This window comes from Sarcophilus harrisii, chromosome 1, assembly GCF_902635505.1.
Source record: "Sarcophilus harrisii chromosome 1, mSarHar1.11, whole genome shotgun sequence".
NCBI lineage: Eukaryota > Metazoa > Chordata > Mammalia > Dasyuromorphia > Dasyuridae > Sarcophilus > Sarcophilus harrisii.
Window position 1 is genome coordinate 403,774,453 of NC_045426.1, and position 16,980 is coordinate 403,791,432.

Sequence of the window (16,980 nt, forward strand, 5' to 3'; positions counted from 1 at the left end):
ACTGTGCTTCAGGCCCTGACCTTATAACTTGGCCTTGTTTAACTCCATGACTTGAAAATTTGGTTTGTCATTTTTGACCCTTGGATGAATATCTTGACTTTGATTAACTTAAAATAGTGGTTCTAATAGAGTCAGACCATAGCTATGCTTTCTGTCCCCAACATCTAGGATGGTATTCTCCACACATTAATAAATAGATATTCATTTAATTGAACAGAAAGGAGTCACATCTCTTCCCTGACAGTGGAGTCCATTTGGGTCACATAAATGGGTATTGCAGTATACACCTGGCTAACTATTCTTCTACATGTTCAGTGTGGATGGGGCTTACAATATGGTATTCTTGTGGTAATGGAGATGATGTAAAGCTAAAGTGAAGAAAAAGATTTAGTTTTATTGTCTTTTTTTCTGTTCATTTTAACTGACATTTAAATATTATTGGCAGAGCATTATGCTAAATATTAGAGATACAACATTTAATTTAGACACATCTCATTATGTGAGCTTATTAGCTCCCATGAGTTAAGTAATTTTTGTTTATTCATCTGATTCAAAGATGTGTATATACATATATACCCAGCCCTAGGTTCTTTCCCAATCTTGAGCTAAAGTTTCTTTATCAAATGTCTATTGGATGTTTTGTATTGAGTGTTGCATAAGCATTTCAAGCACAGCAAGTGTAATTTTCTCTAAAATATATTCATTCTCTGGGAGCAGGTTTCTTGGGGGGGCTTCTGGAAGCAGCTTTAATTTCAGTTCAGAGTAATAATCAGCCAGGAGTTAAAGTCTAGTCTTTTATTGTCTCTTCCAAAATAGCCCGATTAGCTTTCTTAGAGGCCTATCTCTCTCCTTAGTTCCGCGAGCTCTTGTTGTTAGTCCTTTAGCTCTTCCAGCTTCTGTCTCTAGCTCAACTCTGACTCCAAAGCCTCCAGCCAGCACAGTGGTGGAATATCTAATGGATCTGACTCCTCCTCCAAGAGAGTGGGCTTGTGGGAGCTGTGACTTGTGAATCTCCTCCACTGAATCCTGACTTGTGACTCTCCCGAAGTCCTTAGTTGGCTTGTGGGAGCTCCTTATATATGATCTCTTAAAGATGTGAACTCTAAAGGTATGAGAGGTGTGAACTCTGAACTAGAGAATCTTAAGTACCATGCTAAATTAGGCAACCAACTTAACACCTTGTAAGAATCCTAACAAGCAGGTCCCAAACTGAACTTGATATCTTTTTCCCAAAACCTATTCCAAATTGTCCAATTCCTGTTGAGGATGTATCTTTCCAGTCTCAAAACCATGATTTCTCATTCTATACATCCAGATTCTTACTATTTCTATCCTTACAACCTCTCTCATATCTGTCCTCTTCCTTCTCTTCATACAGCCCTAACCCTAGTTTGAGCTCTCATCTAGGTACTGCAATAGCCTTCTAATTAGTCACCCTTTAGGAAGGGTTTCATCTTTTTTGGGATAATGGGGAGCCATAGTACCTTTTTTGCACTTTTCTGATATCACGTTTACTTTTTTAAGCAATAGAATTATGTATTTCATTTATTATTCCTTGTTTACTCATTGCTTTGAGGTTTATATTCAATTTCAGATTCAGAATCATTTCTGTGCCTAGTTTAATAAATACATCCTCAAAGATTTTTATACATTTATTTAACTTGTGATTTCATACTGTTGCCACTTGATGGCTATAGCAGTTCAGAATTTAAGAGCTAAAATGAAAATGAATCATAAGATTTTTGTGATAAAACTATTAAAACATCATTAAGATAAAAAAAAAAAAAGGACAGAGACAGTAGTCTACCTAGTATAATAAATTGATTCTTATGGCCTTAAACTCTTATGCATTTTTATGACTTAAATGTTTAATTTTTTAAATGAAATGGAAAACTTAGATTTTTTTCCTTTTCTTATTGATCACTTTTAATAGAATGCTTTTTTTGGTGGGCATTTCAAAAAACACATTATGTATTTATTTTGTTTGGCTTATATGTGGTTATTTTGGAAAAGATTGAAATGTCATTAACATCCTTGTGTTTTGTTTTTATGGACATAATTAAATCTCTTTAACATTGTTATATGCTAAAAAGGTAAAAGTAGAATATAGTGTTAAAAACTGGATCTAGAGAGATTTAAATGAATTCTTCAAAAAATAAAGAGTTGGGGGATTCTCAGTTTAGAAGTAAATGTTGCAATTTTTTTAGAAATAGCTGGTGGTGCAGTGTATAGAATACTGAACCTGGAATCAGGAAGAACAGAATTCAGATCTGGCCTTCAATGTTTACTTAGCTCTGTGACTTTGGGCAAGTCACTCCATCTCCCTAAGGCTTAGTTTCCTGAGCTGTAAACTGGAGATAATAATAGTATATAAACCTTGTGAGGCTGTTGTGAGGATCAAATGAGATATTTGCAAGAATGTTTAACCCAGTGTTTGGTAATATATGAATGCTCATTACAGAGTATATTTTTTATATATTGTGGCTTTGAATTGACACATTTTTCCCCCAACCTAGTGATATGATTTTTCACTGAAAATCCCTGGGGCTTCTGGCATATCCTCAGTTCTATTGCAACCAGGAGCTCGGTTCAGCAAACTTTATTTCACTGATTGGTGAGAAGAAGGGGGAAAAATGCAAGTGATGACATACTTTAATTATTTAGCCATTGGATATCTTTTTTTTTAATTCCATGTGCCAATTTATTATTTATTACTATATTATTTATTAATTAAATAATAAAATTATTTATTAATAATAAAATACATATATTTTAAATAAATATAAATTATAATAAATAAATAAATACATATATTTATTTATTTATATATTATTTATTTTATTAAAAATAAATAATAAATTAATATTATTAAATAATAATATTATTATAATAAATATCTATTATTTATGTATTATGTGTGTGTTTTCATAGTATCATTTTATCCCTTGTTTTTATCAATTATCAGACATGAATTAAAATGCTTATTATATGTCAGACATTTTGCAAAGTTCTCTGGATATAGAGAAAAACAGTAAATTCTGCCCAAGAGTCTAATATAACACTTAATGACTGCATATACTTAAATAGATATAATAAATAAAATATATACACACTTTGTTCAAGGTTCAACTTCTTTGTGAAATCTTTCTTGACCTTCTCTCCTAATATATTTTCATTGTATTTACTTTGTATTATAGTCACATATTTATGTGTTATCTATATAAGTTCTATTGTGGGCAGAAACTGTATGATTTTTGTCTATATCTCTAATACAGTACCTGGAACATAGTAAGTGCTTTTAAAATTAATAGATTGAATGATGTGATAGATTCATAGATACATTATTTCAAGGGACTAAGATATTGAAGATCTGAGTATGTTAATATAATACAGCAAAGTAATTTTTCCAGTTAGGAAGAAAAAATAGAATTTCTTGGTTAGGAATAGTACATTTTTTTCTTCATAAGCAAGAGACTCATTTTTAATAATTTAACATTCCACATATCCTGAAACACCTGCCATTAATATTCTGTCTTACTCCATCCCTGTATCTCTCAAGCCTTTGGATGATCTTTATAAAGGCACTTCACTGAAAGAGACAATGTTGGCCCCAGACAGACTGGGTTTATTCCAGCCAATTGTAATTAAGTATCCCAAATGATTATTAGAATAGTCATACAGGCTTTCATATTTGTGTTTCATCTGAAATCTCTGTAATATTCCCTCCCCAAATTTTAGTTCAGGGAAGAAGAAAGGGTGGAATATGGTGGCATATGAGATTTAGGGATTCCTTGCCGAATTTGAATTTATTAAAGAGATCAAGAAAATATGAATTTTTTTTTCTTTTTGTGGTAGGCAGTTATGAACCTCTGAATGTTAACACCTTTATTTTTCTGTTTTCTTGATATTCTAGTTGCCAGAGGAACTAATAAGCAGATATAACTGGATCAAGCAGTGGAAGCTTGGATTGAAATTTGATGGGAAGGGAGAGGATCTGGGAGATAAAATCAAAGAATCCTTATCTCTACTAAGGAAGAAGGTTTGAAACATATTTTCATTTAGTTTTATGGATTTTTTCCATTTGGTTACCTCTTAAGTCTTTCATTTCTTTTTTTCTATCTGATAGCTGTAAAAACAAAACATAGGTATTACTTTTAGTAGTCCAAGAATCAGCAAATTATTTTACATGAATTCAGAAAGTTGTCCTTTAAACTGTTTATAAAATTAAGAGATGCAATTTAAGACCAAATGGCATATATAGTAACCTGCTAATTGTAAAATGGGTTACTTACAAGACAAAGGAAAGTTCAAAAAGAAATTTGGGAAAATCTATAATCGTTATTTCATCAGCCTGAACTACTGGCAGTCTTTCCAAATGATGTGAAGTAAAAAACAAACTTCCTATATCTGGGGAGTTTCTATGTATTACATTAAGATTTTAAGTTTCTTTTTGAGTGAAAATTCTGTTTCCATTTTCTAACATTTGTTTTATTATAGAATATCTGGCAACTTGTCCTTTGAAAAACATTTTACGTTTTATTGAATTTATGAAATTGAGTAAGAGTACAAGTGTGCTGGACCTTTAAGAATCACGGTCGAGAAGAGCATCATGAATGGTTGGATTGTGATTTTTACCATTAGAAGAAATTAATAGTATCTATAAATCTTTTGTATTGAAGATTCAACTAAATGCTACTTTATACATAAGGCCCTTGTTCACCCCAGTTGTTAATACCTTCTTGCTCAATGTTACCTTATATCTGTTTTGCATAAATATACACAAATATGTGCATTCATGTGCATTTTTGCGTATTATTTTCCCTGTTCCATTACAAGGCCCTTGATTATCAGAACTATTTTTTTTCTTTTTTTTGTCTTAGAGATTAGCAAAGTGCCTGCCATGTAACATAGCAAGCCCTTAATAAATGCTTATTTGTATATCAATTTACATATATATTTATTTACATAAAAGTGAATAGTGTATATATTATGTATCGTATTACATCATTTCTTCTTTTTTTTTCCCCCTGAGGCAATTGGGATCAAGTGACTTGCCCAGGGTCACACAATTAGGAGGTGTTAAGGGTCTTGAGGCCAGATTTGGACTCGCGTCCTCCTGGTGCTCGATCCACTGCTCCACCTAGCTGCCAGTATTATATCATTTCACAAGTTGCAGCTTTTCTCTGATATTAAAGGGGGGGAAAGAGTGGGTTATATTTTTGCATGCTGGAAGGAAACAAATTTCCATAAAATACGGAGTTATTATCTGACAGATATAAATAGTAAAAGAGTTTGAGGACAGTAATCCATGTACCATTTATTTCATGTGTGAAGCTTCAATTTTATATGGTCTATGGAATTTGTCTTTACATCCTGTCACCTCAACCCCTTTTAGCTTTTGTGAACTTGATATTTGTTTCTTGGAATTGCCTACTGTAAGTAAACTTTTTTTCCTTATGAATGACTTAAGTTTTCAATTTGTAGAATGTACTAATTTATTTTTTTTTAACATAAACCTTTCTTGAACCAAATGAGAAATTGGCATCACCTGATTAAAGAAGAACCCGCAGGGCCTGCCTCTGGTACATATTTACTCTGTGGCTCAGTCACTTAATATGTGTGTCCCAGGCTGCAGAGCAGTTATTGATACAAAGAGTGTCCTCTCCAAGGAGTTCCCTACCACAAGGGAATTATATATCCAGACCAATGTAAACATTTCTCGAACCAAATGAGATCTGTCTGTTCATCAATCCTACCCTCCTACCTATACATGTAACCTTGGTCAGACATACATAGTTAAATAACATGAAATGTCTGTCTTCTCTGATACTTAATAATTTCTCCACTGAAGGTGACCTTGGCTTTTCAAAGTCTGCTGACTGAGCCTAAGCTCCAGCAGACTCCTACAGTTTAAAAAGACTTTGAGCACAGATCTAGTAGCATATTGCATGTTTATTGTCTATGGAGCAGCCGATTAAAAAAAAAAATCATTTAATTATTATTTTATTTTGCCTACAGTTACATGGTAAACAAAAATTGTTAACATTCATTTAAAAAAATTGAAATCCAAATTATCTCCCTTCCTTCTTCTACCTCTTAGAGAATGCAGGCAGTTTGATGTAGATTATACATGTGCAGTCATGCAAAGCATTTCTATATTAGTCATTAGCCAAGCTCTTAATGTACTTGTAAGGTAGGGAATAGAGGAGTAGAAATGAGCTTGTTACTGGAATTACTAGAATTACTCTCAGAGAGATGGTGAAACAACTTTATAATATCCTCCCACGATTATTTTCACTTAATTTTAAATATGCTTTTTTGTTTTGAGACAAATATATGCCAAAGTCTTTTTTAACAGCAGATATGTACACATCTTACTTCTTCACTGATTGAAGCATGTTAATCCAGAGAAATATTTTTATTTATTTAAAAGTTCAAAGGAACAAATCTTGAATTTTATCTAGTACCTAGTGGAATGCCTTGTGTATAGTAAGTGCTCAATAAAGATTTAGTTTATTGTTTTGATTGTTTGTCTAATTCATACTTAATCAAAGGCCAGAAAATTAAAATGAAAAAATTACTTTTGGAAAGACAAAGACCCTTTAATCCTCCTTTGCCTAAACATGCAAGTCACTAGTATTTCAGGGTCTGTTTTTATTTCTGAGCTGTGAATCTTCTCTTAGCTTTCTTGAGTATGTCTAGCTATATCTAGCACAGTGCTATCTCTGTTTGCTTAGTAAACATTTGTAGGACTGGTTCAGTGTTGTTGCATTAGAAGGAAAGGACATTAAAAAAAAAAAAAAAAAAAAAGGAAAAGTGGGAAAGAAAAATTTATTAAGTACCTAATATGTGCTAAGCATTGTGTTGAGCTTTTTACAAATAATATCTAATTTGGTCTTCACAACCATTTTACAGTTGAGGTATCTGGAACACAGACTAAATGATACTTGTTCTAGGTCATATAAGCTTATAAAGGTCTGAGCCAGATTTGAGCTCTCAGGTCTTCTTGACTTTAAACTCAGAGCTCCACCTAGCTGTCTCAGTGATTCTGAACAGTGTTGCACTCAATTAGCTTGCTACTACTTCCTCTCATTAATCTCCTGTTTCAACCAAATGCAGCATCTGGCATTTGGAATTTTTCAGTCTGAAAATCAGCTCTAGTTTTAATGCTGACTTGATGTTATGAACTTGTGGTGATATCCTTTTTTATCTGCATCTCATTTGTCACTTATTATCATCAGAATCTGAGTATGATGATCCCCATCCTCTCATGTTGAATGTTTGTAGATTTCTGTGAAGTTTCTTGACTCACTTGTGATTATGTTCTTCTATAGTGGGCAAGTTTGACTGCAATGAGAACTGCAGAAGAGAGGCAGGTGGCTTGTGATGAACTTTTCCGAAATGAAGAGGAAGAATATAGCCTCTATGAAGCTGTGAAATTTCTGATGCTGAGCAAGGCCATTCAACTATATGATGATAAAGAGAAGGGAAAGGAAGTACCCTTCTTCTCTGTGCTTCTGTTTGCTCGGGACACCTCAGGCGACCCTGCTCAGCTGCTGAGAAATCACTTGAATCAAGTGGGTCATTCTGGTGGCCTGGAGCAGGTAAGCTGTCATCACCTGGAAAATCTCAAACCATGGGCTTCTTGGTGTATTTCTAAAATCAATAGATTAGACAGTGTCAGGTTGCAAATAAAAATTTAGCCCTTGAAATACATATCTTAATCTTGGCTTCTCTGGTCAAAATTGTTTTTAAGAACTAGGACAATGTAACCTTAGATTATTGTGATCCTCTTCTGGTAGTGGTTTTCCCTTCACCACCTTGCAGGCTACAAAAGCTTTTTATTGCTCTGCTAAGTTGGCTTCTTCAATTGGAAATCAAATACACTTATATCCTTTTGCCAGATCTTTTGCCCTACAAACCACATCAGGATATGGCATAAACTATTACTCATCAGCAAACCTAAAAAGCTATCTTCTGTCATTCAGAAAAATAAGTTTGCAATACTGAGAAAATACAGTTGTTTTAAAAAGTAGTCAGACATTTATTCAAAATTCCAATAAAGTGATCTTTAGTTCAAACCTGTAATCAAGCCCATTGAACTCCACAAACCCATTGAAATGTATTTGACTAGAAAAAAGTCTGAATGGCAGAATGGTATTGGGCATTACTGTGGCTAGAGTGAATGGTGGTTTTCATGCTTGCCATTTTAGGTGACAACTATCTCTCATACCATTCCTTGCCAGCAGGGAAAAAAAGGGCACATTTCTGTTTTGTGGCTTGGACAAAACAATGTTTAGCATCAATACACAAATAACGTTATTCATATGAATTATCTCTGATTTTTAAAATAAAAATACATTTCTTCCTCTGGGTGCTAAACATTTTTGAAGGGTAGGGTAAAGTGGAGGGGAGAGCTTATAAAACTATATACTATTTTGGCATTGTTTTCATACTTTAAAATTAAAACTTGGGAATGGAAGTAGCATACTTGCTACTCTCCAAACTCACCCTCTCACATTTCCATGATCCTTTTAGACCACTTTTTGATTTCTGGTACTTGATGATATCTTTAACTCAAGTGTAGATAGTAATGGAATGATTTAGTAAATCCAAAAGTAGTATACCAATTTTTAAAATTGTAAGAGCAGCATTATTACTATAAGATGTTTTGAGTAAAGCTTTAGGCTTTGCCTTCACTAATGGAAAACACATAATGCTTCTGTTCAACATGATTCATTATTATACAGCAGCCAAATATGAGCAGTCCTTAATAATAACCCATATATACAGACTCATGACTTTTATTGTTTAGTCATGTTCTACTCTATTCTTCATGACCCATTTGGAATTTTCCTGGCGAAAATCCTGGGATGGTCTGCTGTTTCTTTCTTCAGCTCATTTTAAAGATGAGAAACTGAGGTAAACTAGATTAAGTGATTTGCTCAGGATCACATAGCTAGGAAGTATCTGAGGCTAAATTTGAACTCAGGACGATGAGTCTTCTTGACTATAAGCCTGGCATTCTATCCACTGAACCAGCTAGCTGCCCATGACATGATGACCATTCCTCCTCTTTCTATAACCCTTGTCAATGTTCACAGAGGACTGGTCCTGAAAAACACTTGGAGGTTTTATATGTTCTCCTACTTTAGAAGTAGAACAAGAGAAATTATTGTAAAAAGAAAATACACATAATAGTTTTGACCCATGGGTTAGAGTACCAGAAAGACTGACATACTCCCAATATTTTCTTCTGTCATGTTTGAAATTTTTCACTTCTTTTTGGTAACTCTGCTTGACATTTTACTAACTAGTTCATTTAAGTTTTATAAATATCCTCTTTAAAAAAATCAGATACTGAAGACTCTTTATTCATCTACAAATATCATTTCATTGAATCAGATTTTTTTCCTCCTATTACAATGCTTTGGAAGGTAGGCTGGACTCGGGGGAACCTTTTTTTTTTTTTTTTTTTTTTAAGGAGGAAGCTTTTAAGTATTTTCTGAGGAGAGAAGCTTCCATTAGAATTTTGACAGATTTTGAATGATTGACTCTTTTTTATTTAAATAGTAATAGTAATAGCTTTTTATTTTTCAAAATACATGCAAAGATAGTTTTTAACATTAACTCTTTCAAAAAATCTTATGTTCCAAGTTTTTTTCCTTCCTTCCCCCCTCCTTCCTTCTCTAGACAGCAAGAAATCCAATATATGTTAAATATGTGCAATTCTTCTAAACATATTTCCACTTTTATCAAGTTGCACCAGAAAAATCAGATCAAAAAGGAAAAAAAAAAATGAGAGAAAAAAAATCAAGCAAGCAAACAACAACAAAGGTAAAAATACTATGTTGTGGTTCACATTCAGTCCCCATGGTCTCCTCTCTGGATAAAGATGGCTCTCTGTCATAAATCTATGGGGATTGCCATGAATCAGTCACCTCATTTAGCATTCACTCTTGCAAAACTTTGTGTTCCAATTTTTTTTTTCTTTTCCCCCTTCCTCCCCCCACCCCAGATAGTAAGTAATCCAATATAAATTAAACATATGTAGTTCTTCTAATCATACTTCCACATTTATGATCAACTCTTGATTGGCTAAGTTATTATAACTTTGGACTCTGTCTTTGCTGTCATCAAGTAGAAAAAGGGAGGATAGATGTGGAAGACAGTAAACATATGGGCATAAAGGACTATATTCCAAAGCCAAATATAGCTATTTAGAGATTGTTTGGTGTTTTGGTTTTCTGTTTTCTTTATTTGTTTGAAATAATTGATCACTAAGCTTCAAGATTCCATTCTATAAATTCACTATTAAAAATATTCTTTTCTCTTTACCCTAGGTTGAAATGTTTCTTCTTGCCTATGCAGTACATCACACCATACAAGTTTATCGACTATCGAAGTATAACACTGAGGAATTCATCACATCTTATCCTACGGATCCACCCAAGGACTGGCCTGTGGTGACTCTGATTGCAGAGGATGACAGGCATTATAATATCCCTGTCAGAGTGTGTGAGGAGACAAGTTTGTGATAAAGAGAGACTTGTTAGGCTTGTGTTTTGAAATGTGGCTTAGAGACATCTTTATCCTCTTTGAGCTGAATTTGACATCTCAAAGGGGTGTCCTAAAGACTTAAGTATTTGCTATCAGGAATAACATTGTATATAAGCTTCTCCCCCTGCTTCCTTCTAAGGCAATAAATTTCAGAGGCCTTCAGAGTAATACACCTGTTGGTGTAAAAATATGTCCTCAAAAAAGGAAAATATTTTATATTGTGCCATCATGGAATTAATTTGGGAGAATCCCAAAGTCAAATCCCTTGTCATGATAAATTGGTAATTTGTTTTTTAAGGAGAGAGTAAATAATTTTCTTTTAGTAATGAGTCTTTGAAGTAATCTGTCTATGCAATATTGGGATGTTGGAAATAAGTCTCTTTCTGCCTAGTCTTGTTACACTGCTGGTATTTTCTTCTACATAATGCAGAGGGAATAAAATTGGGTTGAAAAATTTCTTAAAAGTATTTTGAAATAATCTGTAACAGAAGAGGCAGGAAAGTGTTGATCTCAAAGTCAGAAGATTCATATTCAAATCTTGCCTTGGACACATATTAACTGTTTGGAAGAACAAGTCACTTAACATCTCAGCTCCTTCAGGCATTTCTCCAAGACTCTAAGTTAATGACAAATTGCTGATCTGTATTGGTAGAGGGACCTTCATTATTAGCAGTTCTCCACAATGATGATTTCTCAGTTCTGGACCAAAACAAAATCCCCAGCATAGAAGTTTAAGAACTAGATTTTAAATGGGTGTATTAAAAGCATTTAAGAAAGTTCTATTGGAGGAGAAAACATTATAGGAATTGTTACTAGGATATGTAACCTCCTTCTTTGGGGTGACTGTTCATTCAAAGTCTCCTCAAACACATCCATCAACAAACATTCATTTTTATACTCTGTTCTAGGCACTGTGTCTTTAAGTGCTGATGATACAAAGAAGTCAAAAACATGGTCCTTGACCTCAGGAAACTTCCATTCTAATCGGGGAGATAACATGCAAAAAAATGTATACACAAAAGACAGTACAAATGGAAGGTAATCTGAAAAGAAAGATACTTGTTATTTAATTTAGATCTCTAGAGCTGTGTGGCCATAAAAACAAGACAAGGGAGAAGTAAGTCTCAGCTCTAACTTTCAAACTGTGGACTTGGGGTAAATCACAACTCTTGATTGGCTAAGTTATTGTAACTTTGTTGGACTCGCTCTTTGCTGCCATCAAGTAGAAAAAGGGAGGATAGATATGGAAGGTAGTAAACATGAGCATAAAGGTCTCTATTCGAAAGCTAAATATAGCCATCTCAGTTTCCTTCTCTAAAATTAGAGGTTTAGACTAGTTGTCCTCTGAAATCCCTTCCAGCTTTAAATCAGTGACCCTTAAATGTGACCCTAGTCAAATCTTTAAACCTCAGTTTTCTTATATTTTAAAAGGAGAATTGAACTGGATGATCTTTCTCAACTTGATTTTGTTACAGCCAGTGGGGACACTCAGTGTATCTCATGTTGGAAGCTCCTGCTGCTAATATTTTTTTTTTTCCCTTGGGATGAGAAAATAAATCAAATCCAGTTTTCAAAGCTGAGAGTTATAATTTTACCTAGCAATAATGTTATATACTACTTTCACGTTAATTTAAAAAAATAGAGCAATGTTGTACAGTAACACCTGTTGAAGCTAGGCAAATTTGTGGATTTGCTGGTGATATTTAAGCTGGTTTAGTGGGAAGCATGACAGACTATCTCAGATTGTGAATGACAACTTATGGTGGCTATTTGTACAGACCTAGAAGGAAGATGTGAAATTGGAAAACCTATCTGTGGTATTTTGAACTGTCTCATTGAGGTATTCATCAGAGGAATGAGAGAATTCTCTGCACTTTTATGGCTATATTGACACAGTCCAAATGAATGTATTGACCCAGTAGTAATGTGATTGGAAGGATTCACTCTTCTTTCATAATTATTTTGTCTATTACTAGATATAGGTAAGTACTTTGACTTTGTATGATCCCTTTTAAGGTGGAGAGGTTGGTTTAAATTTAATATTTAAGTAATATAAGTATATCTAATACTTAACATTTGAGGTTCTTGGTTAAGGAGAGAACTTTAAATATGTTAACTATGCAAACTCTACTATATGACTTTAGTCTGCTTAGATGTTGCCTACTTCAGTGCAGTCCCTGCTTGATTCTGTTACCATGTTTACTTTATAGCTAAGACCCTTTGAATTAAATTCTGTTTTCCTAGATAATGCCAACATCTCCCATTGAACTGGACTGAGCTGCAGAGGCTGGGACCAGATCTGTACATTTTTTTCCACTCACTCGGTATATAGCAGTGTTGTGAATGAAAGCCTAATGAGAGTAGTTATAATGAATTCTTGGTTTTTATCTTATCCATACAAAAGAATTCTTAATATGCCCCTCTGGCCCAGAAATTCTAATAGAATGAATGATATTTGAGGCAGCAAGCATGTAGGATGCTCAGGCCTAAATGTATTTTGGCATACTGGGTAGCATCCTCTGATACCTTTTGATAATGAGGTTGAATATTCTGAAGCCATGTACTGCTTTTATCTCCAAATGCTAGACTTCATGTTTAAACTGGAGCCACCAGATTTTACTACTATAATTGTTTTCTTTATCTTCCCCCTTTTGTCCCATATTTTTATATATGTGTGAAAAATCTAAATAATAAATGTAGAAATCCCATTCTTATGTAGATCAAAGATGGAAATACTCAAAAGGGTAAATCTGTTATGCTCTTCCATATACTTTTGGCTGGCTACCATTCCAGGCACTTGTAAACTTAGTCTGTCACTTTAAAAGTTGGAATAAGTAGAAGAGATAAGGAGAAGATGACAGAAGATGCTTGTCAAGAGGGTAATGATTTTGGGGAATACTGAGTAAATCATTTCTTATTGAAATTCATTTCCTGATTGCCCTCTTTTGAGTCATAACCTGAGCTGGTCTTTTTTCATTTGGGGAGAAGGGAGAGCAGGTTTTTTAGTAAGTTGAGTAACAATAACACAATAGAAATAGGATAAAGACCCAGGGATACCTAGAAAGCTTTTCTATTTACAGTGATCACTGTTATGTAAGAGGAACAGATGGTGGGAACTCTCAGCACACTGACTCACTACCCCAAAGTTGACTGCATAAGGTCAGAGGTATTCAGTTGAGCTGCTGAAAGAATCTCTGTGCCTTGTACAATGTTGTCATGAACATTTTGTCTCACTGTAAACTACATTTAAATCAATAGCAGGTTGGTGCCTGATATGCCATATTCTGATGACCTTTGTATCGGCATGTTTCCTTCTCCCCTCCTAATCTTATACTTTAGTGCATCGACCACCCACTGGTTTCACTCATATAGAAGGAAGAAAAGTGCAGCACAAATGAGAGAAAAAAGCTACTGTTACATAGTTTCTTACTTCATATTATCAACCTCAGGTATCTAGGATACAAAATAATGCTTTGAAGTTCATCCATTGGAAAACCAATATTGGTGTGCATGTAATATCTGGAAATGCTTTTCAAATTTGATTAATCTTTTTTTTCCAAAACTATATGATTGTTGAAACCTTTCTTACGTTCATTTTATGACTGACATTTTTACATTATCAAGGCATGGGCTTTGGGATACTTTTAATTCCCGCTTATATAATTTGGCAAGTAAAATCTTAGGCTCCCTGTCTAATAAGAAAACTAACTTCACTGTGGGAATAAACAGTGTTTGTAATCTAATGTGCTGGCTACACTTTTTAAGGGCTTTTTAGTCCCCTTAGCTAAAAAGGTGCTATTTTTTTTTAATAGCAAATGTGTTAGTGTTCCAATTTTGTACATGTGGATAATATTAGTGAATTTCTGTGTTTCATCTGCATTTAAAAGCCAAACATCATCTTTTATTAAACTTATACATACAGGAGTTACAGAGATTTGAGTTGTTTTCTCTGGTACAAAATATTTATATTTTTAATACCAAAAAATAAGGTAGTTTATATATGTATTAGTTTTTTGTTGCCATTTGGAAGCCAAAGATTATTTTGAGAAATGTGAACTATTTAGAAAAATCTTAATTATAGTTATAAAAAAAATAAATGCTTTTATTTCAATTCTATGTTAAAAAAATACTTCAGTGGATCTATTATCTCATCAATGTAGGTATTTTTTTGGATGTAGATTCAACAACCACTTAAGTAATCAGTTAAGGAATTTGCTTGTCCACTACCATATTCTAGATACTGTAAATAGTTGGAGACCCAAAAATGAAAACAGTCTCTGCTCTGAAGCTTACCTCCTGCATTGCAACACAACCATAACATCTTATCCTGTGTGATTCTTATTCATATCTTCCTGTAAATTTTTCATGAGGGGGCAGATCCTAAAAGAAAAGTGCCTTGAATTTTATGCTAGTTAAATTATCATTGAAATCCTAAATTATTTTGAATAGTTCACTCTTAAAATGCATTTCCATAATAGATTAAGAGAAGCAGACTCTGATAAGGGTGGGATTGATTATAAACATAACCTAAGGAACTATTTTTCTGTTAATCTTTAGTAAAGTTATGATTCAACTGTTCGTGTACCTACCTCTACTCAATAATTATTTACATCCTTTTAGCCAATGTGTTTTCCGGAATTTAAAATAATTTCTCTTCTATCAAATATTAATAAATTTTTCCTAAATGTCCCTATTTAGACATCAAAAATTCTGAATTTTCTCCTCAGAGTCTGCATGATTTTATCTTTGGAGTATTCACTCCATTTGTTGACTTAGCTCCTTTTCTTGGTGAAAAAGCAAAGGAAGTTATTTAGTCTGAGTTCTTGGTGTTTTAAATAAAATGAAATTAGAATACTGCATGTTTAATATGGCATAGTGGCTAGATCCCTGGATCTGGTATCAGGACCTTTGTTTGAGTCCTCCTACTGTATACTACCTGTGTTAATTTGCATAATCCTCTTTATTTTCTTGGGCCTTACTTTGCTCCCCTGAAAAAAGAATGGTCAGATCCCTAATATTTTTGCTAGTGCTGAGTATGATCTGGTATTAAAAAAAAAAAAAAATCATGAAATAAAATAACTTTATCAGCCATTAGTACAGTATCTTATACATGTAAGTGTTTAATAAATCCTTGTTGATTGGATAGTGTGGTATGGTAGGACTTATATAGTGCTTTTTAGTTATGAAAGATCTTAAGTAGTTTTTCTTTTTTCTTTAATATTTTTCTTTTCCTTAGTTAAATGTCAAATAATTTTTTACATTTGAATTTAAAACTTTTGAGTTCCAGATTTTCAGCTTTTCTCCCCATCCTTCCTAAATGAGAAAGCATATGTGAAGGTATGCAAAAGTCATGTTGAGAAAGAAAACAAATATCTCTTCCTTAAATCCCCCTCAAGAATAACAAACTAAAAAATAAAAAGTATGCTTCAGGCTGCATTTAGACACAATCAAGTCTTTCTCTGGCCATGGATAGAATTTTTCATCATAAGTCTTTCAGAGTAGTCTTGGATCATTGTATTGCTGAGAATAGCAAAGTCATTCACAGCTGATCATCCTAGAATGTTGGTATTACTTTGTACATAAGTACATTTCATTTTGAGTTCATGGAACATTTTCCAGGTTTTTCTGAGAGCATCCTGCTCATCATTTCTCATATAACAGTAATACTCCATTGTAATCACATAGCACAATTTATTCAGCTATTTCCCAATTGTTGGACATCCCCTCAATTTCCAGTTCTTTGCCCTGAAAAAAGAGCTGCTATTTATATATATTTAATCTCTTGGAATTCGTGCTATTTAATTGTTTTTTAAATTTTGATATTGAAGTCTACTTGGGTAAGATAGTAGAGCACAAATGACAGATTTTACAAATTTTTGAGTATTGGCCAGTCTAAGAAGAGACTCATTACCAGATTGTTGGCCACCAGCTGATAACTTTTTTTATTTTTGTCTCTTTTTTCTTGTCCATAGAAATTCATGAGTTACATTTAGGAGGGGCTTCAATCTGTATTGACAACTGTAGTACCTGTATTGGTGAAGCACAAGTACAGATATGAAAGTTCCAAATATTTCATGTTTAAATAGCATTATTTCAAGAAACTTGGTAATATTTTGCTAGCGGATAAAAACATTTAAACTAGAATTCTAGTTAACAAATTCTAGTTAGTTTAGGATTACGGTTTCTTGGTGAATATATAAAGTGTATATTTTTTGCCTGAATAGTAGTGTTTAGTGAGACTTCTGTTACAGTCTTGAATATAAAATAATCAAGTGGTTCTACCAGCTGTTCTCTCCCTGGATATAATAACTTACCTTTATTTATGTGGCACATTTCAGTTTGTCATGCACTTTCTTCCTTGAGGATAGGGATGCTGATATTAACCTTTTTTTTTTTTCCTTAAAATTTTTTTAATAATAG

At 33.4% G+C, this 16,980-nt stretch overlaps 1 protein-coding gene across 1 annotated transcript in view; it reads left to right on the top strand.

Moving 5' to 3' along the window:
* OTULIN (OTU deubiquitinase with linear linkage specificity) overlaps nucleotides 1–15,703 on the top strand; it is a 52,488-nt gene extending 36,785 nt beyond the window's left edge. The window contains exons 5-7 of the mRNA XM_012541210.3: nucleotides 3,914–4,039; nucleotides 7,335–7,604; nucleotides 10,344–15,703. Coding sequence (XP_012396664.1) covers nucleotides 3,914–4,039; nucleotides 7,335–7,604; nucleotides 10,344–10,538 — 591 coding nt within the window. The 3' untranslated portion in view covers nucleotides 10,539–15,703. The remainder of the gene's footprint in view (nucleotides 1–3,913; nucleotides 4,040–7,334; nucleotides 7,605–10,343) is intronic.
* Nucleotides 15,704–16,980: the final 1,277 nt, after the last annotated feature.